This window comes from Danio rerio, chromosome 13 (genome assembly GCF_052040795.2).
Source record: "Danio rerio strain M-AB ecotype USA chromosome 13, GRCz13ab, whole genome shotgun sequence".
NCBI classification, from domain to species: Eukaryota; Metazoa; Chordata; class Actinopteri; order Cypriniformes; family Danionidae; genus Danio; species Danio rerio.
In genome coordinates, this window is record NC_141033.1 from 26586227 (window position 1) to 26609854 (window position 23628).

At 41.6% G+C, this 23628-nt stretch overlaps 2 protein-coding genes and 1 long non-coding RNA gene across 4 annotated transcripts in view; 1 reads left to right on the forward strand and 2 right to left on the reverse strand.

Annotated features, from left to right (window-relative positions):
- Nucleotides 1-23628, reverse strand: part of cog2 (component of oligomeric golgi complex 2) — a 198537-nt gene that overhangs the window by 147398 nt on the left and 27511 nt on the right. The window lies entirely within an intron of this gene.
- Nucleotides 1-23628, reverse strand: part of galnt2 (UDP-N-acetyl-alpha-D-galactosamine:polypeptide N-acetylgalactosaminyltransferase 2) — a 180791-nt gene that overhangs the window by 71193 nt on the left and 85970 nt on the right. For both annotated transcript variants that reach the window (NM_001128351.1, XM_087278403.1), the window contains 1 exon segment: nt 22254-22341. In NM_001128351.1, coding sequence (NP_001121823.1) covers nt 22254-22341 — 88 coding nt within the window.
- On the forward strand, nt 1220-22440 carry LOC147841066 (uncharacterized). Its single transcript, XR_015505954.1, has 4 exons — nt 1220-5061; nt 17892-19648; nt 19697-20322; nt 20361-22440. It is a non-coding gene; the product is annotated as an uncharacterized LOC147841066 (long non-coding RNA).

A 23628-nucleotide genomic window follows, 5' to 3' on the forward strand; every position in this document is an offset into this window, starting at 1 on the left:
GTTCTGTCATTGTAAATCTTTAAATATTTTAATAATACTACTACTACTAATAATAATAATAATTATTATTATTATTATTATTATTATAAAGGTGGTGTAATCACTATTATTATTATTATTTCTTTCCTTGTAAGGACAACTTAGTTATACTTGGCAAAATTCTGAAAGTATTGGCATGCTGTATGAAATGAACCATACAATTTTCATGTCTTCCCCTCCTTGTATACCCTTCTACGCCCACTATAAGTGCCACAATAGTTCACAAACAGATTCCTGAAACATTCTGAAATGCAATTACAGGATGATCATTGGTCAACATTATATATAAAAAAAACAGAAACGTCCCAGAAAGGTACTAAAGGAGCATAGTTTCAGATCTGCACAGAACATGCAAACGCAGCATAAAATATTAATCTAAGCAGCCCTCATTCAAGCCATTTGAGGGAATTCAAAAGCTCAAGCTGCATCAGCAAAAAAAATCCTTAACTACAATTAGGCAACATTAGAATCAGGCATGTTAGGCAAATAATAATAATGCAGAGATGTCGGATGAATCACGGTTACACTCTGTTGCCCAAAAGAGATATAATCTGGGACGCACAGGTTAATTAAAGCTGAGGTTAATCATCCTGAACTGCAATGCACCAAAATGCACTGATGAACCAGAGTGTGTTAGTCACATTTATAACAGTGCTGTGACACAATATAAATAAAGTGTGCCCTCTGCAATAGCTGGGACAGGAGATTAAGAAAAAAAGGTCATCTCAATAGCTCAGGCTTGTAATTTAGGTTAAAATATGCTTGCAGGAAGCTGGAGTATCAAATTCTGACATCTCAAATGCAAAATGCTTCTAAAAACGAAGCGCAAACACACCAGAAAACCTCAAAGTCTCCTTGGGCGAGGTGGAAAGCTGAGGACTGTAGGGTTGTCATCACACTAATTATCTGCTCAAAAGAGAACAGAGCGTCTCAGCTGCGACCTCCACACTTCACTTGACACTGTGAGATTTGAGACAAACTGCTCTTCGACACGCAGAATGCACACAGTCAAGAGGAAGGAGGAAGAACGCGAACGACACGGCTTTTCCATCCTGAAATACAAGATGACAATGTGATCTATTCCTCAATCCCGTCCAGAGTGAGCATACACTTCATACTTGGTTGCAAAATTGCAACAGACACAAGTGGCTCAAGAGACTCTTTTTTTTTTTTTTTTTTTAGCCAACACCTCATTTGTACCGGATTGGAGCCCCTTTATACTTCAGAGATGACTTTGCTCCATTTTGAGCAATATGAAGTTCCAACACATCCTAATGCCGAGTTCAGACTGCATGATTTTAGTCTTGACAGGTTTTTGAAAAGTCAAATGCCTGAAATTACAGGCAAATTGGTGCTCGTTTACGCGAGTGACAAATCACATACTATGAATTATCAAAGACACAATCTTAGAGAATCGCAGATGAGATGTAGACACCTGTGAGATATTTAGCATGCTAAATATCAGTCAGTGATATAATGTGAAATGTGTTCTGAATGAAAATAACATCAGCGATCACCTACAACCAATCAGACAGCAGCATCCACTAGTATAGGTATTAGCAGGCCAGCGGGAGGATGGGGGAGAAGTTAAAAAGCTTCTTTTTGGCCTATTTGGACTCAAAAAATGGAGAAAAAACTAGTGGAAATAAGGCTGGAGCACTCATATTGGTTTGAGGTGTCATCTGAGCAATATCACAACCAGGTCAAAAAAAAAAAGGTGAGGAGAAATTGCTAATTCCCTTTAAAAGCCAGGGGAGTTAAATAAGCACATTTTCTACAACAACGAAACACTACTCCAGATAGTTATGCAGTGTGGAAACATCTGTGACATGACTATTTTGAAAATCCTGCAGTCTGAACTTGGCATAAAGGTGCTTTGTTGTGCCTAAGATCTGATGACTTCATTGAAGCTCAATGAACTTAGAGATGTTCAAGAAACCAGATTAAGCTTAGCCTGTTTTTTTCTTTAGACTGTTAAAAGTTCATGGTTTCACACATTTAACCCCTTGCTAAGCCCCGCCCTCCTTAGTTACTGTTGCTACGCCTGTCAAGCTTTCGTGCCTGGCAAGTCTTTTTTAATGTGTATTCGCGCTGATGTCAGACATTCGGGATAAAATCAGTCATTTTTGCCGAACAGGTGAGATATCAGTGAAAGCCAGACAAAAATGGACTGGAGTATGCATTTTAAGGGTATATTCACGACATAATAGGCGACCGATTAATGAATAATTCAATTAAAATTGACATTAGCTTAGCCTAGCTGCCTCATACGCTGACCATTCAACAGCTTAGTTCATGCACAGCAGAAGAGGAATTTAGAAAGTATCTAATAATAACTAATTAAACCGTAATTTCTCTCTTTTTTTTTCTTTTTTTTTTTTTTTGCAAAAAAGCCTGATAGATTAATTCTTGTGCAATGGCATATAGCGTTACTAACCGACGAGGACACACGCAGACAGTGCTTCTACATCATTCATTTATAGCAAGAGCAACCAGAAAGGGGAAAATGATGGATTTGTGCCAAATATTAGCACCATTGACTAATAATAATGTACAGTAAGTTACCTATTACTGTCAATGTGTTTGTGTTCTCTTTATAACTGACTGTAAAACAGCTGCTGGTAAAGTATATTGATCACAAGTGCTCAGTTTGTGATCACATCTCTGTTTTGTTCTCTTGATTTATAATTTCAAATATTCGTAGCTTGAAACAGATGTAAATATGAGGTTTAGTAAAGTTAACAACAGATTCACAGATTCGTATATTCTGGATCAATAACTCATGACCTCTTCGCAATTTGTATGACTAAGTTACTAAGGTGAAGGCTTAAACTGAGCAGTGCTCATAATATCGAGTAGGAAAAAGACAGCTGGGAAACATAACCTGCTTTGTATTTTTTAGGAAACACGGTTTAGATCCGTTTAGGGTAAGAGGTGTGTGAGTTATTGCCGTCTGTCTATCATTGAATGTGTCAGGAAAAATCGAAACAAAACCAACTTAACTCTGTTTCTTTAGTGCCCCTCACACAGCTTGATCCACGCAACCGGGTATCAGATTTGCACAATCCATTTGCACAACGCTTATTTCCCTCGTTCGAACGCTTAACAGAGCCCCTGCACGTAGCTACGGTTGCTAAGCCACGATTAGTGGGTGGCGGTTTTTAGGTGTGGCTTAGCAAAGGGTCAATTCCTTCATGTCATCCCAAAACAAATTGCTTGGGTTAACTAAATCACATTTACAAATCTATGTGGAATGAACATAAGTTCAAAAAAGTGTCTCAAGTAATTTTTTATACGCATTTCGTATAAGCTGCAAAAAAAGGATTTTTTTTATTAACACAGTTTGTTCGCTTCCATCAATTGGTAAAGTATGTTTCTCACCACTGTCGCCACTGGCTTGTATGGACCTGGCATTTGTGGAGTTGCTTTAAGCAGTGACATTTGCATGACACTGAACTAAACTGAACTGTGACAACTGTAAAGAACCAGTTTTAATTCACCAGAACACTGTAAAAAGCACTTTAGAAGTAAAGATTAATTGATTTGAAGATTATTTGAGCTTAGTGACAAGGTGTGTGTTACTGTGGTCATAAAAAGATGGGATGTGGCATTTGAACAATGCTCAGTTGGTGTAATGTTTGTAAACGGCAAGATTTTTTGTCGTATTTGTCACTGACTATTGTTTACATGTGCATCAGTAATCAAGTTATTTACCTAAATCTGAATAAGACAAAACAATAATGTGTTTATACAAGTTTCTTTTGCAAATGTTCCCGTTTTACATGGTAAGATCGATTAACAGCATTAAATCACCACTCTATCCAATGTTTCCTATAGAGTCTCATGTAATTTTAGGCATTTCATTTTACTTTTTTTCATTCTTTTTTTTCATTTTACTTTTTTTTGGGAGAGTGTTGCTTTAATGGAACTTGATACCGCATGACGAATGTGTTTCCTAAGCAGCATTTGTTAAATTGCTATGGAAGGTGTAATGACTCCCGAGGAATTGACAGCATGCGCTTAGAGATGCGCATGGCTGTGGACTGACTCCATAGGTGCAGAGAAGACATTGGTCAAACATCAAATGTTTATATGTCCTATCCTGTCACCGAATGCGGTGAAAAGTCCTGCACAATGGTAATAGTTTGAATAAGGTGTTTACATGTCTGTGCTGCACTTCAAGAATGATTCATTAGATTGATTTGTGTTTACTACTATGACTTCAGTTAAGTTAACCTCCTAGGACATTAGGTGAAACATACGTGGATGGACAGCACATTTTAGCTCTTAAGTGGCTATTTAAAATACTTTGAGTGTTTTAGATTTCGTTACAGACATACAGTGTCATCTGGCAACTGTTTGCAGCATATGAATTGTCCCAAACACTATTTTTAACTGTCCAAAATGGGGAAAAAAATGTTTTTAAAATGTAAAAATATTTTTTCTCTCTGATTGTCTCTCTGATAGTCTCAAAACAAAATTTTTTCTATGTTAAATATGCATTACAAAACAGTCAAGAAAAGGTGTTTTATGTAAATTCAGACCACAAGTCTGACATCATTATATGGAAATCATTTTTTTTTCTAAAAGTACATCAAATCAAAAGAGGATACTTAGGTTTTATACTAATTAGGTTCCAATAAGCCCAAATACCAAAGAGAAAAAAAATGCATGTAAAACAACAAGAAGTTAAGGTAATCAACAATCTGTTTACATGGTGGCCTCTTAAAAATCTGACTATTTGTGTCCATGTAAACGTACAGATTGTTGTTTTAAATGTGGCCAATATCAGATATCAAGTGTCAACTTTTCATGGTCGTAAACTGATCATGCATAAATCTTAATGCATAAATGTGAATATTTTTATATTATAAAGAACCATGTGCATTTAAAATTCCCTGAAAACCAATAAGCATTCTCCAGTAAGTCTAGCTCCACCTTTTTAAGTGCCATACCAAAAAGTGCTACGGTACTGTTTGTTATTTGCCAAAAAACAGAAATAAATGTGTACTATTCTGTATTGTACTGTAGCGTACAGTCCACAGATAAAATTTCTTATTGATTTTATCACGGTCCGACAGAACGGTTTTACGACTCCTGGCTCCAAGAAGTCTGGATTTTCGTGACAGCTTAAGTTGTTCAGGGGGCCTGGATAGATAAGCAGGAAAACTTCAAAGACATTCCTTTCGAAATACCCTCACACACACACATACACCCCCACGAGGCTGTTCCGACAGAAAGAAAATGAACTCATCAAATCCAGAACCAGCACAAAACCCATGTGTTATGTTTTGTAAACTTTGTATCTCATTTCTGACTTTTCTTACCGGTGTAACCTCTCTTTATTCTGTATGCATGTTCCATTCAGGCCTTTTTAAAAGCATCAATGATGTAAAGATATGGGAATTATGTTAATGTACCTTTAATGTGATGTACTTGTAGAGTGTTTGGTGTCAATAGAATGCCCTCGACATTTTATAACACATGATGCATAGATCGAGACCATAACTCGCATTGCTTTATTCTTTAAAGCCCTGTATTAAATGCCTGTCTGCATGCTTTAGGCGGGCGCTCAAATTTGCATACGCGCAGCCCAGAGACAAAGGAAGGTTCGCGCGCAAACTTTCCCCTGAAATCATTGGTCTTAATGCTGTACGGGTCGTCACGTGACCCGCAGGTATAACTCATTCTGCCCTCCCAAACATCTGGGCAGAAAGAGAACGTCCCAAAAGGAACATCATTGACGGTGGCCCTCGGGCCACACGTGGCTTTCTAAGCCGCATGGACTTTTTCCCGCCACGCTTTCTTTATTTTCCGGCAAAGTAAATTCAGTTTAAAGTTTGCGATCGTGTTCGTCCGAACTGCATTACAAACTCCACGCATCAAAGGACATCAAGAGTAGTTTCATCACGACGGAAGAGAGACGCATAAGAGAGACCGCCAGACATGAAAAACCAGGTGATTTTAGTTATGCGATTAAGCTGTGCCCCTTATCAAAAAGGTGTTTTTTATAACCTTGGTGGTCCGTAATGGTGCGTGTGGAACTGAAAGTTTTGTCACTCTTTAATCTGAAATCTATATTTTCTAGCTTTACTATTTCTCTTTGCTGTTACACGTTCTATAGACCCGATATCTCCACGTGGTTTACCTTTGTTTTGTGTTTAATGTATGTTTGTGCGTTTGTTTGTTCGTTACGTCTGACTAGTCAATAAATTCCATTATAATCAAATGAATTGTATTGTTTGCCTCACGAGAAAATGTCACTGAAATACAGATTCCCCTGCCTAGCTATTATAAGTTGTTTAAAACTTTTGAATGATTAATCTACTTCACAAGAAGTAGCAATTAAATTCCCTTTTTCTAAATGAATAGATTACAGTGTCCGCTCGGAAGAGCGGCGGCTCTGCTTGTGTTCGTTTGGTCAAATTGACAATAAATTGATCCGGAATATTAATTATTAATAATAATTCGTTATTGTTGATAATTAATATTCATAATCTGGGAATCCGCTCGGTCGCGCGAGCATGATCATTTACAATCATATGTTTGTTTGACCAAACTGACTGAAGCTTAAGCCGGAATATTAATAATTAAGAATAAACCGTTATTGTTGATTATTAATATTCATAAAATGAGCTAATTTCATGCTACATATATTGGTGGAGAATGCGGGCAGTTTTCCAAACATTTTCTGTGAAACAAACTTTTCAATTCATGGTGATTTATTAAGCGCGCTATAGAAGAAAAAAAAAGGACCGCGAGAAGCATTTCCTTTTCTTAGAAACTGGGAGGACGAAAATCCTGCTCCAGCCATTCTGTTCACTAAACACAGCAGAGAGCTGCCCGTGTAGAGTGTAACAATTTAAACTGCAGTTCATATATATTTTGAATCGATTTTGCTGAGACGCACGTTCTGCAAATCATTTAAATATATTAGTGTGCCTGTCGGAGGAAAAGACACCTCTCTCAGCGCTTGTAAGACAGTTTGGAAACCCCAAACCTGTCCGTTTAAAAGGCCTTTATAGCTAGAAAACCTCTAGACTATTTTCTCCCGTGGTTTCAAACTGTTAGATTAGCTGCCTAACGTTTAACCTCTTTGCTTCGCCGCCGTGCGAAATTAATTTCAGAACTGCTGGACGGTTCTAAATTAATGTATTTCGGGAGCTGCAAGCTTGCCTGTTAACCGCTTTCTGACGAAAGGAATTCTCAGAACCATAAGCGTGTTTTTAAATGGTACCAAAATCTGATATGGATGTGAATTCCCATATCTCAGTTATGCTCGTCCGGACCAAATCTGTGTACAAACGTGCACCGCCTCGAGAGACGTCTCGCATTTTATGTTTGTTTGTCTAATTGTAATGGTCGAATATTATTATCAATGTTACGGCAACATGATATATAATGACCGCTTGTGCGAATCTTAGTGGTTCGCGCTTTGCCTTTGTGAAGTCAGCCGCATACCAAGTTATGAATGAGAACTCCTCCCATTCATAAATCGGCTCTTCGAGCGCTCATTGACTCCTCGTCCACGTAACTCGTGCGCGCGCACGCATGCGTGAATGACGTAGTCACCACCCCAAAGCATAAGATCCGCCTTTCAGGAGGCAGAGTTGGTGACGCGGTTTACTTCACAGGGCAAAACCACTCGCTAGCTTCTAACGACTAGCCTTAAAGTAAACTAACCCTTCGCGTCTTAATATTACCAAACTGTTAGCACAAGGCTAACCGGATGCGAAGCGTAAAGCGTAACAACTTACTAGCGGCTAACGCCAGCTAATGCTTAAGCAAACCAACCCTTCACATTTTGTGACATTAACAAACTTTAGCACAAGGCTAACCGAATGTGAAGTGCAACTCGGAAACATCTCCCCCTGTCTCCTCCTGCTCTTCTCACATCAGTTCCGCCCACCATTGTGTCTCAAGTGGTCTGAAATGGTCAAACAGTTTGGAGTTAATTTGTTTTAATTTCGATTAAGCATTTTATTTTCCCTGTTATTATTTTATCCAAACAATAGTTTAGTTACCTAAGTATAGATTATTGGTCTGTTTTTATTTCTTTTGGTATTATGAATTATTTTGTTACTTTCAATTTTTTTTTATTAATTTTCTGCCTTCTGTCTTTTTCATTTTAATACCGTTGTCCAGTTTATTTTGTTATTACTTGATTTTTAATCAAGTTCCCAATAATCTATTCTAAACTTAGGTCATGTTTAATTTTGATTTTGTTGGTTTTGCTATTTGGGGAATAGCCTTTAATCTCTCTATTATTATCATTAATAGGCATAATTTTTCTTCCCTTTTGATTTTTTTTTCTCCATCTTTTCCTCATGCCTTATTTATTCCCTCACCTCTTAGTTTATAGGGAAAGTATAACTATATTAGGGCAAGTATTAGTCTGAAGCTAAATTCAGAGCTATCAATCTATAGATCCCACATCTGATAAAAACATGTTGGGCTAACCCATTAATGTTTGTAGATGCCCCTGAATACTAAGGCACTCTTTCTACATTTTCTAAGCCGTCTTGTACTGCTTTTACCTATAGGGGATTATTATGATTATTCTTTTAGATTCTTTTATGCCGATTTAATTTTCCTTTAGCCTCCCTCCATCACAGGGTGATAACCTTCTCTATCCATCAGATACTACAGCATACTAAGATTCCTACTCCAACTGGCTCGCCCAGAATAGTAGATCCATAGTACTGCCCGTATCCGGACCCGAGTCCTCTGTGCTTGTGTGGTTAAGCGTACAGGTTATTCAGGTTGCAGATCAAAAGATTGGGTTCATCTGTCTGACATAACTGACCCCTGCTGAAGGAGGCGTTAGATACCTTGGCGTTTTGTCTCTCCGGCTTGTGTGGATCACAGTGGCATCAGCAATCGTACTCCAAGAAGCACCGTCCGTGTCAACTGGCATACGATCAATCTTGGTTAATTACCCTGTCATGATTCCACACACGTGCCCGCCTGAGTGAGATTGGCCACCTCATTCTACAGGCCTAGTGCGGCACCGGAATCATCAGGCAAAACCCAATTTTGAATCATGCCAGGCGGTCAGTGACTTTCTTGAGTGCTACGTATTGTGCTAAAAGCGTACGCTGTGTGAGTTCACAACCGAGTTACATTATAGGCAAGTGATCTGATAGCGACTGCAGTAGGAGTTGGGGAAAGTCTAGCCAGATAGCACGCTCTTGCGACCTTCATCTGATTGCCTTTCACTCACCACCAAGTGTAAATAGCATGTAAAACCTAGTCTAAACTTAGCCCACTACAGGACTATAAAACGAACGTTTTAGACATGCCCATAGGTTTTGCTATTCTCTCTCTCTCTCTTTCTCCCTTGTTTCTCATCCTTGTCTGTCTTTCAGTTTTTTTATTTTTATTCATATTTACTGATATCCATATTAGTATTTTCTTTCATTTTTCTTTCCCTGTACACTCGTTCGTCCGAGCGAGGTGCCTTTTTGTCTAACTTAACGTTAGTATTATTCATTTTTGTTTTTGGGTTACTGTTATTTTTATTTACTTAATTATTTTTATTTACTTTGACCTGCTCAGAGACCACGCTATTGAGAACCACCAGGGTGATTTAAATAATTGATTGATAATTTGCACAGCCTAGCGCATGACTAAAAGCCTTGAGGCCAGTACATAGATATCAACTGTTATCTAGCCACCCAGATTCGACATCCGAATTGTCCGGCCCCCAGTGGATCCTTAGAAGGACCAACGTCTAGCCGGCTCATACCCCCTAGCTGACAATCCTGTCAGACTAATAATATAGCACAATGCTAACATCCACTCGATTTGGCCATGTGGGTCTCTCTCTCTCTCCCTTGTGATCTCTGTCTCACCCAACAGACCAGCATGTCAAGTGCGCCCAGCCCGCTGCTCACTGGGACCAACTGGAGGCCTGGTTAAGTGCTTAACCCACAACCTCCTGCCCAATGACGCCATGGAGCTGCAGCGGCCAAGCAGAGAACAGCTGGACGTCTGCATTAATCCGCTGAGGGCGAACGACCTAGCCCAGAGCCATGACAGCCAAGCCCAGACTCAACTCTCCAGGGCCCTGACACACCTCACCCTTGCACCGGCCAGACCCATAGGAAAGGGTCTCAACCAGCTGGAGCATCGAGCCCAGGACGCCTGCAAGACGACGAGGGAAAAGGACGCCGAACTTCTGGAGCAAATGGACGGACTACACGCGCCCCGATGGAGCTACAAGCGGACAACGCACACAAGGAGCGACGAGAGGAGAAAGCCAAAGATGAACTGAGTGTAAAGCTACAAGCTGAAACACTATTGTAAAGAGCAGAACTAAAGACAGTGAAGCTCGGGTCAAAGCCTCTAAAGTCAACGGCTGAGGGCCCGAGCAAAATTCCAACACAGAACCCAACAAAGAGACTTTTAAGCATGAACCTACCAGAGTTCACCCAGAACTGTCACATTTCTACAACCCATGTGACTACCTGACTGGGGAAGTGCCACAGTCAGCCCACAAGCCAAGACTGGATAGACCAGCAGAGGGGGGTGAATCCAACTCATACTACCCCGCCAGCCAGCATTCCAGCAACGCCCGTCAGCAACACAGGGCCAGGACTCCCTTCAAAGAGGTCCCCCATGACAGACACCATCTGTCAGCCAAATACTTGAACCAGCTGGCCAGGGAAATGCCAACTTTCACCCCAAACCCTGCTGGAGGCGACGACATGCACCCCTAAATCTAAGACATTGACTTTTACACTTTTACACAGAGGCCAAGTGCCACTCTCTGTGACAAACTGTATCTGCTAAGAATTACTTCGAGCCGTGAGGCAAGAAGTTTCCTGAATCAACAGCGCCGTGCCATCAAAGCAGATTACAAGCCGATGCAAGAGCTCTTACTAGAGTGTTTTACCTGACCCCGTGTCAGAGTAAGGACTGATTGTCGCCATGGGTCTCAGAACAGCCACGAGACCTCACAAGCATTCTGCAGTCGACTACACCAACCCTACTTCAAGACAGGAAATGAGCCACGGACGGAGGAGGAGTTCACCTTCCAGATCCTCTCTCTCCCAAAAACCTGCTTTCTGTGGTGAGTCCGCACACGGGCAATGCCCTGCCCCCACGCCCTGGCCACCCAACAGCGGCAGAGTTTAGCTCATAAAATCTGTTCAAAACAAAGACTGCTTTGAAAGACTGTCAAGCACCTACAAGCTACCCTGTCTCAGAGTCTCATCCGGAGCTGACTTTAAAAGGCACGCTACTGTTTCCCAGCCGCAAGACTTCCAACAGTGAGTTAAAGCCTTTCTCCGCCAGCAGAGGACAGCACCGCCAGGAAGGCGCATGTCCCAACACCAGACAGGATGCTCAGAGACACACTGGGACAAGCCACTCACCACAAGCAGCCCAAAAGGAGCCTAACAGCAACCAAGGAATGACCAACCTGCAGTAGCTAGGATCTTAAGCAACCAGCATCCAGCTAGTTACACGCCAGAGAAAGCCAAAGGTGAAAACCTGACACCAAACAACGGCACAGTGGCGTCATGAGCAGCAGAACTGCTAAAAGCTTGAAGGGGCCCTACAGGAAGTCAAGCCAGACTCCTTATAACTAGAGGGGGTCCAAAACCCTTTACCCCCCTGAACACCTGCTTTTTGCTCCATCCCCGCAGAGTACTGCGAGTCCAACACAAGCTAAAGACTGTGTACCTAACTGCAGCATCACGCTTCCCCCCAAGAAGCAGCCAGTGCCACCATGCTTGCAACCTCAGGCACCAGAAAACACTGGTCTGGTTGTCTGTTTACCTCCTGAGCCACAGCCCACCAACCAGCCACACCTGCGTACAAACAACTGCTCAGGCCCCTGCACTTCAACTCTTGGGGAACCTGACCAAAATGGCGTGGCAACAACGCGCTACTTGGCTGTAACCGTGGAGATGAAAGAAAGATGAAAAACGCGCGTCAGCACGGGAGCAGACCTCACAATAATGTCATCTTTCCTGTTTGAGTAACTCAAAGCAAGAGCTCAGAGACTAAAACGAACACTTAATTGCCAACCAGGCAGGCTGATTGTGCAAATCATACAGCCCAACTGAGGTTCAACTCACATACATCGCTCCCATTCAAGTAACTACTGTCCCATGACTGCAGTGCACCCCGTGTACCCGTCGCCAATGGGCACATACCTGCTGCTGAATGGTAAAGATCCGCTGGATATGTTTGAACCTCTTTCGAACTTTGAACCCCTTTAAAATCTGGGCCCAAGTGCGAGAACTCTCTCACAGCCATCAGGTCAATCCCAACAGATTGTCAGGTCACCGAGGTCGCGGGAAACTGCTGGAACCCGCGAGAACCCAAAACTCAACAACATAGAGGGGGTCAAGGTCGCTACTCTGCAGCCTTCAAACCAGCTAGCAACCCCAACGCTTGCTGCCCCAGGCCTCAAAGGGCTTAATGTTGAATAACCGGACTGTGAATGACACTGTACTTGCACTGTGAGCAGACAACCCAGCAGCCATCAGCCTCGCACTGTGCGACACTCCACCTGAACACACCCCCATACCTGTGTTCAACTAACAAGCATACACACTACTGTCCAAATGCTGAACTCTCACACATGACAACTGCCAACAGCATTTGCACATTGAACTTGAATCGGAATGGCGGATGGTTGACCCATCCCGTCCTAACTCTCACGGCCCCGCACGACGTTACATCAGAGCTAATAGCCTGATACATCTTCAGGCATATATATAGACACCTTTAACGACTGGTGATAGGCACCCACACTTCTCACAGCCAACAACAATGGCTGTCACCCTCAAAAGCCCCACTCAGGCCAGACCACGCCAGAGGTCTGCTCCGTCATCAGCAAACGAAACTCTGTGGTGCCAGCCTATACAAACAGGTGCTCTATGTGGCTCTCCATACGAAAGGCCGAACTCTAAACCATACATTGGGTTTTCTTCCAACCAACAACAGAAGGGGCATAAAACTGGGCCTCAACCTGGAAGCCATACCCTAAATTGAACTGTCCTCATGAACAGTATATGTCATGTGTAATAGCTGCATGGCAACTGACATAAAAATCCCCAAAGACTACCTACTGGGACGATTGGTCTGCTACGAGTTCCATGACTTTGAACTCTTGGGCCAATTAGTGGCCTCACCCTACATGCAACGACACCAGAGGGGAGCTTAGAAAACACAGACTATACTGTTCCATTCCAGCTCGCCACACTCACGTCTGTCTTACCAGTAAACAAAGAACCGGTAGGCAGAAGTGAGCTCACAGAGGACTAACTCCTTGCCGTGTGCCCAGCCACTCGTCACCCCATCACTAACATGGATGAAGACAGGGCACTTTCCTCAACAGAACAGACATGCTGAGGCCACGCTGGATGAGGCCAACCGACAAACGTCAGCACATCCTGTATAACTACCACGGTGCCCTCACTAAAGACTCTTTAGACTGCAAGTCCCACTGACCTTCACATGGAAATATCCAACTCCATGCTGGAAAAAGGACATCGGGCTATGCAACAAAACCTGCTCGGCACCCATCTGGCCCATCCTCAAGCCCAGGGTCAAAGGGTGCCTGACCATAGAAAGCTAAATCAGCAAATGCATTGTCACGAGGGCCAATGACACCACTGGAACAGGAAGTGCCCAGAACTCAAGGACCAACCATCTACTCAACGCTTGATGTGGTCCCCGCCTTCGGGACAATACCTGTGCATCCAAATGACCAGCATAAGCTAGCTTTCACCTTGAACAACAGACACTAAACGATCATGAGGTGCCCCGTCGGCTAGGCCAGCTCACCAGCCGAAAGCAACACCCTCCTGAACAAAGCATATCCCGATGCTTATGTTAGAGGCAACCTCATCTACGTTGATGACATCCTTAATGAAAGTACCACCGTGTCTGGCCACTCAAAGGAGATAGTCCATGGCCTACAACAGTTGACTGGCTAGCGCAAAGACTACCGCCTAGCAAGGTCTCCGAACTGAGCGGCTCCCTAAGTGGGTGCAACTACTCCAGACACGTCATTAAGAACTGTTCAAAGACTTCTCGACCCGTGACCACCCTGTCAAAAAGGGCTGTCCTACTGTTTGACGGAAGGTCAACAGCTGGCCACGATTGAAGTGAGACAACGTCTGGGCATATGCAAGTAAGACACTCCTTGCGCCAGAAGGCAAATACTAAGACTGTGTAACAACATCGCTCTGCACGGTGGGTGCCATTTCAACAACTACTCTCCAACTTCTTTGGAGCACAGAAGCCATCATAGACACCTGCCACCAACCTGTCATGTTACTGAACAGTCAGCACATCCGGGATGGCATAAAGACTAACGCCAGTACGGCCACTGTATTGACCCGCGTTACACCTTAAGCCACAAATCCACGCTGGGTAACAGCATAGCTGTTTACCAAGACTGTACAACTGACAGACAATTGGCAACGCTGTAGAGGAGGAACCCCAGCCACCTCTGCCAACCTGTCATTCAAGTACTCCCAAGTACTGGGATGAGAATGCGTGCCAAGGTATGCCCACAACCTGTGTCGATGGATGCTCCTACAACCACCGCAGTATGCAGAAATGGCAGCCACCATTGTAACCCGTCAAAGCACAGCAGCCCATGACATCAGAGTGCACTTAGCTGCAGACTCCAACTTGCTAGACTCTGTTTCACGTTCCACCTCCCAGGGGGGAAACAAAAGGCTTCAGAACTGCCCACCCCAAGCCCGTGAAACGTCAACACTTTTTCTTCTTCCCAAGTAGGCGACCACAACACTGACAACCACATCATGGTCGTCTACAGAAGAAGATAAGAACAGTTCAAACTTTCAGGCACTGACAAGGACCTGAATGACTGGACCGATGCCCTTACCAAGAAGGTGCATCACACGGTGGACCATGGTCACCACCCAACCAAAACCCCGAGATCTGGCAGCTGTAACCGGCAGCCAACAACCCTGCCTAGCCTAGCTGCCACATCCAATCTCACCAGCCCGACAAATGTCGCAAACGACATTGCGACCACGTAGGCATCTGACTCCTCACGTCAGACCAGTTTTATTTTTTACTTTTACTTTGTCTCTTGTTTTGTTAGTTTTCCACCACTCACCCCACCTACCACCCGATCCTTCTGTCTGACCTCTGCTTCAACACAGATGTCACTCAACACCTCCTACATCTTAAACAGGTGCGTGTGAATCCTTTTTGGGTTGTCCCTGAAGACCCCACGACACCACAGTTCGTGCTGCCTCAGAGCCAGAGGGGGGTAATGTACTGACCCTGCACACAGCAAAACATGCCCAGGGCGCTGATTCACCGAGCACCACAGCAACAGAGAAACCATCCTCTCATGATCAGACACCCAGATGGATCGGGCGGGACACTTCCATGGGCTCACAAGGAGCAACAATTTTTTTTTTTTTTGTGTTTTCCTCTCCTTCGCTTTCTCTTCCCCTTGAACTCATATGCCAGTACACCAAATGGGTAGAGTGTCTCTCAGCACCGACGACACAGCCCAGACCATGGCATATCTTCTGATGATGTAAACAACTTGGACAGAGGCACCCACCCTGCACTACCAACATCACACAGGAAGGGCAAAGACTCCTGGTTGTATACGCTCAGCTACACAGCAGCCAACCCTCAAACCTACGTATCACAACCAGAGTAACAAACACTGGGTCACAAGCCAGGAAAGGGGGTAGAGACCCTGCAACCGGTGTCACAGTGGAATGCCCAGCCAAGCACAGTCATCACAGACTCCACCTACTCTCTCCCCTGTTCCCTCTCTCTCTCTCTCTCTTCCTTCTCTACACAGGATACAGCCACGATCCTGTACCTCAGTCTCACCAGAAGACCACTGCAACCTCACAACTATACTCCTCTATCACTCATCTCTGGAAAACTGCGGAACAACTACCACTCCGTGCCTCCTGACAACAGGGAAGCACACCTTAACAAGGGCCTCGCCATTCAATAAGATGCAAGCACCAGTGGACAAGTGCACCCCTGACCTCCCCCTCAAAGCTTTCCTGCGTGAAACCAGGAAAGGGGGGAAAGAGCATGAAGAAGCTAAGTCAAAACTGCTTGAGTCTAAGCCACGACTCGTCGACCCAGCAACGGAGGTCGAAGGAAACTCACCTCCAACCCATCCTGTACGTCAAGTTAGATTTCAACCAACAAGGTTTTCTCCGAACCTTCTTCGTTGCAAAGGGGGGATATATGTAGCGTACAGTCCACAGATAAAATTTCTTATTGATTTTATCACGGTCCGACAGAACGGTTTTACGACTCCTGGCTCCAAGAAGTCTGGATTTTCGTGACAGCTTAAGTTGTTCAGGGGGCCTGGATAGATAAGCAGGAAAACTTCAAAGACATTCCTTTCGAAATACCCTCACACACACACATACACCCCCACGAGGCTGTTCCGACAGAAAGAAAATGAACTCATCAAATCCAGAACCAGCACAAAACCCATGTGTTATGTTTTGTAAACTTTGTATCTCATTTCTGACTTTTCTTACCGGTGTAACCTCTCTTTATTCTGTATGCATGTTCCATTCAGGCCTTTTTAAAAGCATCAATGATGTAAAGATATGGGAATTATGTTAATGTACCTTTAATGTGATGTACTTGTAGAGTGTTTGGTGTCAATAGAATGCCCTCGACATTTTATAACACATGATGCATAGATCGAGACCATAACTCGCATTGCTTTATTCTTTAAAGCCCTGTATTAAATGCCTGTCTGCATGCTTTAGGCGGGCGCTCAAATTTGCATACGCGCAGCCCAGAGACAAAGGAAGGTTCGCGCGCAAACTTTCCCCTGAAATCATTGGTCTTAATGCTGTACGGGTCGTCACGTGACCCGCAGGTATAACTCATTCTGCCCTCCCAAACATCTGGGCAGAAAGAGAACGTCCCAAAAGGAACATCATTGACGGTGGCCCTCGGGCCACACGTGGCTTTCTAAGCCGCATGGACTTTTTCCCGCCACGCTTTCTTTATTTTCCGGCAAAGTAAATTCAGTTTAAAGTTTGCGATCGTGTTCGTCCGAACTGCATTACAAACTCCACGCATCAAAGGACATCAAGAGTAGTTTCATCACGACGGAAGAGAGACGCATAAGAGAGACCGCCAGACATGAAAAACCAGGTGATTTTAGTTATGCGATTAAGCTGTGCCCCTTATCAAAAAGGTGTTTTTTATAACCTTGGTGGTCCGTAATGGTGCGTGTGGAACTGAAAGTTTTGTCACTCTTTAATCTGAAATCTATATTTTCTAGCTTTACTATTTCTCTTTGCTGTTACACGTTCTATAGACCCGATATCTCCACGTGGTTTACCTTTGTTTTGTGTTTAATGTATGTTTGTGCGTTTGTTTGTTCGTTACGTCTGACTAGTCAATAAATTCCATTATAATCAAATGAATTGTATTGTTTGCCTCACGAGAAAATGTCACTGAAATACAGATTCCCCTGCCTAGCTATTATAAGTTGTTTAAAACTTTTGAATGATTAATCTACTTCACAAGAAGTAGCAATTAAATTCCCTTTTTCTAAATGAATAGATTACAGTGTCCGCTCGGAAGAGCGGCGGCTCTGCTTGTGTTCGTTTGGTCAAATTGACAATAAATTGATCCGGAATATTAATTATTAATAATAATTCGTTATTGTTGATAATTAATATTCATAATCTGGGAATCCGCTCGGTCGCGCGAGCATGATCATTTACAATCATATGTTTGTTTGACCAAACTGACTGAAGCTTAAGCCGGAATATTAATAATTAAGAATAAACCGTTATTGTTGATTATTAATATTCATAAAATGAGCTAATTTCATGCTACAGTACTCTACTGCTCCGTGGAAACAAGCCATTAGAGTTTGTTGTTTCTGACTCAAGATACATACAAAGGTTTTCATGAATAATGACTTAAATTTCAGTGCAAATGGCAAAACAATAATCCTCAAACATTAAAGGCATAATTTATTCATGATGCTGTGCATGCTGGGAATTCACAAACCCTGCATAATCTCACCAGTATTCTCTGATTTGTAACTCTTTAGCTCAAATACTGCACTACTAGGCTATTAGTTTAAAGAACCCCTCTTATGGGTTTTTGAAAAAAAAAACTTTGCATGCAGTGTGCAAGACACTCTAAGTGAATGAAAACATCCAGCTGAGGGTTACCTGAAAGTGCACCTTGTTTAGAAATATAGATTTTTTTAATAAAAGATTTGACTCTGAAACGTTTAAATGACTTGTCTTCATCTGGATATTTTGCCTGTTTGTATCCATGTTGATACAAAACAATACCAAATATGAAGTGCCGGATCCGGTAAAATGTGAACGCGCCTTTCCCTTCAGACACTAGTGGAGTGCGATGGATAATGGGATTGATCATGATGCGAAGATTACCATCACTGAGAGATAACCAGACATGCGGCTGTGGGGAATAAAGGTTTAAAGTTCTTTTTCACAACCACAGCACAGTATAGCCAACCATGCACTGTGTTTGTTCCTGTCATTTTTCTGATGATTGACACAATAACCTACCTTGCAGTGCCGGATTCACCATTTAATTGATAATAAAAGACGTATTACTATTAGCAAAGACAACAAATTTATGGAACTTTGCCAGAAACTGTTACACAGTTTATATTGGCCAGTTTCTTCTTCCTCCAAATATTGTAAGTGTTTCTTCTTCCAACACAATGTGTAGTGTTATTAAACAGGTTGCCTTGTTTTCTGAGAATATTTTCAGTTTCCAAAATATGTATGTAATTGTGTGTTGTAAACTTGTAATCGTTCCAGGCAGTTCATATCGGTTATAGATCAGTGCTAGTAATGCATCTCTCAGGTTAAATGTGTATGGGCTATTTCTCATATCACGTCCAAAAAACTAGGTTTAAAACACGACAAGTGCTTCTTCCTTTACCGATTTAAATGTGCTTTGTGCTGTTTGTTGCTATGGCCACCATCAGCTGTGTACACATGCGGTTTGGTCAATTTTCAAATTAGTTCAACTTTTGCAACTGTGTGGATTAATACTGAATGTGTGTCGTTGTTATTACTTAGGGTTGTGGTTAAGAATAGAGGATGTGCTGGTGTTTAACAGCATTGTGCTCACACATACTTTGTGCTCTGTCTACGTCTTGGGCGTTTTTATCTCAGTCTTGCGTTGAATGCAGTCAACCAATCCCAACAGACTGGGTCATCAGACCAATCAGCGAAGATTAGCCTCACGCAAAGGAGGGGTTTGGGAACAAATGAATCACTGAACATATCATATGGGAGTCGTTTGGATAATTAGGTAAAAATAAATGCATATTATAAGACAATGTAAGTGTTTTTTGCATGCACATCAGCCTGTTGTTGGAGACCACAAAAACCAACATATGACCTTTTATAATGCATATAGGGGCTCTTTAAAAACATGCATCTTTTATTTTGTAAATCAAAATGTGCATCTGAATCATGATCTGAATTAGTCAAAATGAACAGGGGCCTCATGTACAAAAACTTGCGTTGAATTAACACATTGCGAACCGTCAAATTCTCTTTGTACATCGGAATTAACGTGAAACTGAGCACAATATGCACGGGTGCAAAACAAAAGAAAAAAATAGAGTGGGAGAGTTTCGCTGACACAGTTAACGCAGAGGGATCTGAACATCGCACTGTGAGTGATATAAAAAAAGAAATAATCCGACGTAAAAGTGCAGGTTAAGTGGAGAACATCAGCGCACCGTCAGAGTGTGGACCGAACAGGCAGGGGACCAGGGGATGCTGAACTAACACCCTTTTGAGGAGAGAGTTGCCTCAATTGTGGGTGAAACTTTACTGTAAGGAGTAGTATCCGTGTCTGTGAGAGACATGGATGTGTTAGAGGAACACTTTGTTAGGGCAGTATAGTAGCACCCCTCCGCTTATATCAAGGCAGCGCCACCGGCATTTCAGCTGCCAAATCACATTTGAGAATCACATATTATTTGCACATTTACTGAAATGTTTCCAATTCATGTATGCACATTCATCTTCAGATGGCATCTTTATAGCAATGTGCACGCAGTTGATAGCGCCAATTAAATTGGGAAAACCCGCGGGCGTGCAAATTGCGCTTTAATATTTGGCTGGTCAACTGCATGGTATGGAAACCTTATATACCTGCTAGACATGCGGATAATCCCGTCCCATACAGCTGGCATTGCACAGCTCAAAGACGACTGGCTTAACCCCAAACAGTTTGCCAGTTCCCTTTAGAAAAACAGAATACTTTGTTGGTGCGATTTTTTGTATTGTAAATTTCAGCTGTAGCGGGTAAGACAGCCGCTCCCACTAGCTACTTTGGCTAAATTATTTTAAAACTATAGTTTTCTAAAAAGCAGGGTTCGACAATAAAGATGGCCAAATATGCATGCAAATGTGATTTTAGAATCGAGAAGCAGCAGGACTGACAAAATTAATTGTTCGCAACTGTTTAAAAAGTGTGTAAGCTTCCGCTTCCTTCTGCGAAGCAACCAAGCCTAGAGAAAACGCAACTTGGTTCTCTTTGAAATAGACTTGACAAATGGTGATGCTCGTGCACCCACAGTTTTCCTGCTTTCAAGAGCTCCACTATTCATTGAACAGATTATTATCAGGTCTAACGTTAACATGATCCTTTCACTATCACACATTGCTTAAGGTTTTGCTTATAGTTGTTTTTGTAAATATGGTTTAATTATTATTATTATTTTTTTTTACAATACAATTGTTTTATTAGGAGAACTCTCCATTTAGTTAACAGGTGATCTGGGACCTTTAGCCGGGACATGGACTATACGCTGTTTTAGATGCTTGACAATAATTATTTTTAAAATGTCACTTTTATTAAAGAAACATTATGTTGAATGAAAAATCTATGTATACAGCCTTATTTTGCTTGTTTTACACAAGAAATAATCATTTATTTTTGTTGTGGTCAGATAAATTTGGTAGATCTTTAATTTTAAGCCGTAAAAAGTCATGTGTAATAAAAACTAATTGCAGCATGACACTATGAAACCATGAAACCACAACACATTGCCTCATGCAGATTAAGCAAGGTCATACACAACACACAAAAAGTGAAATGCATGTGGACATAACACAAAATCTAAATCAAGTCATTTTAGCATGTCAGTGTCAAATTTATGTACATAAAACCTTTTCCCTATTAACAAAATTGTGGCTAGTGAACATGGCGAGTGGCTAGTAATGTTGGAAATCTACTGGCAAAAGTGGCTGGTGATCAAAAAAAGTTACTGTCAAGCCATGCAAATCTTTGAACTACAGGTCATTACTAAAACAAACTGATATTTATATAATTTAAAATGAACTTAAAATGTCATTGTACAGTTATTTTTAATGCATGTTTTCCCCATGTTCGACAAAAAGAAAAATGAATGCGAAAAACACAAGGTGAGCAGATGGCTAATTTTCAGCGCACTATTGCTTAAAATCTGTTTTCTTAATTATTACAGATGATATCAGGTACTCCTGGGTGAACGTTCAGCTTCGTGCAAATCTTTGGGGTGACCTAAATAACAAAAGTAACACTGGGATACAAGATCCTACCTATGATTCCCTGTAACGATGCCTGGGAGAGCAACAACAGACAGGGAAACATATTGTGTGGCATGCGACAACACATGAATGTAATCTGATGTTTATGACAAATTTAATAGAACAGCTCTCCGTGGACCACAGTTCAAGAGTGATTGTGCACCATAGAAACTAACGAGCGAAATAAATAATGCATTCAAAAACCTACTATAATACTACTTTAAAATGCAGCAAGTCTATAAAAAGCATATGTTATTATCATAATGTATTAAGCAGCCAAGTTTAGTTGGAATACATTTACAAAAAGGGGAATAAAGAGCGAAGAAACAGAGCTCTTGTCTTAGGGCCCGTAACACAGCCACACTTAAATTACTCTCATGCATTTCAGGAGCCCTCAAGTAAGACTTTCTACACCTGCTTCCACAGATAACCTCAGGTTAAGTCCTGTTTATGAAAGAATAAAAAAAAAAATATGCCTTGTTTCGTGCGGGCGGTTCATTAAAGCCCATACCTGAGAAGAAACACTCCATTATTCATTTGGGATAGAAGCAGGGAAAAGTTGAATTATGAGTGCGGGATAATCCTGACACGATTATGCACATGAGATGTCAGGTTGGCTCTTACCTAGAGGAAGACTTTCAAGGCTGTGGTCTTTGTCATCTGCATTACTGTGTGTTTGAATTCGGTTTGAATTAATGCCACTCCAGTCATCCTGCCAAAGAGGAGAACAGATTGTGAGCATAAAAGGCATTTGGTAAGGGTTAGAATGGTAATCGAAAAACAAATTAAACAGTAACTGGTATTGAGAAAGTGGTTACGGCCGTTGAGGGCTGCAAGCACTGCCTTTGACACCACATATTCACACTAACAGTACTCTTAATCTGACATTTTTCTTCATGCAGATTTCAAAGCAGAAAGAATAACAGCTTTTAGCCAAAAACAATGAAGTCCAAACCTAAAAATGCACAATTACTTCAAACGTAATTTATTCTCCATTGAATTAAGTCTAATGTTATTTATAAAAGTCTAGTTGCTGTAGTAACCACAGATCAGGAGTTTGTGCATTGCTGTGTATCTTTTTCCTCTCAGTGAGTTTGATCATATCATAAGCATTTTATTTTAATAGGAATTATTTGTAGCAGATCAACTGACAGCTATAATTCAAAAGAACTAAATAGATTTTCTCAGGATTGAACAGAAGTGTTTGTGTTGCACAACAAAGTCAGCATCTGTTACGCTTAATAATTGGAGAAATGTTCATCTTTAACTCTTTTGCCACTATTTTAAATTTACATTGTCACTAGAAAAAAAAATATTTCAATTAATTATTCACAACTGCACTTTTTCTATGACAGACACTTCAAACCTTGAGATTGTGCTGCCTACTGCAGAGTGTTGCTTTTTGCATTATAAGAGTTTCTAAATTCTCACACCCACTTTAGTTAGAGATAAGACTCAGATTCACGATACATCCACATTATGGAACACCAGCAGTTGTTTTATAATATGACCCCGTTCAACTGAAGTTACTCACTAAAGCAAGTCAAAAATCTTATCCCACTATCAGTACCAAAATGACAACAGTTTAGCACCTGACAGCTGTTACATTCAAGCAAAATACATATCACATATTTTTATAAAAACGGTGATGTTTTAGACGAGCATTAAAACCCCAGTTTTGTGACAAAGGGTTCAATAAAGTCCACTTTGGACATTCTGCTTTAATGTCTTTTACTTAAGTCTCGAGATGTTTTTATTTCTAGTGTGTAATCTGTAAACATTAGTTATTACAATTTTCTGAATACACCACAATTTAATTTGCAGCATGTAATTCTTTCATGTCTGTCATAGTTCAAATTATTTTGCTTGCATTACATACACAAAGTGTCAACTTGTAAATAATTCAGCCATGACTGGCTTTTTTCAAATAATTTTACATGCTAAGAAACACCGAATACAGAGAGTAAGTTGTAAATGTAATGTGAATTTATATAGCGCA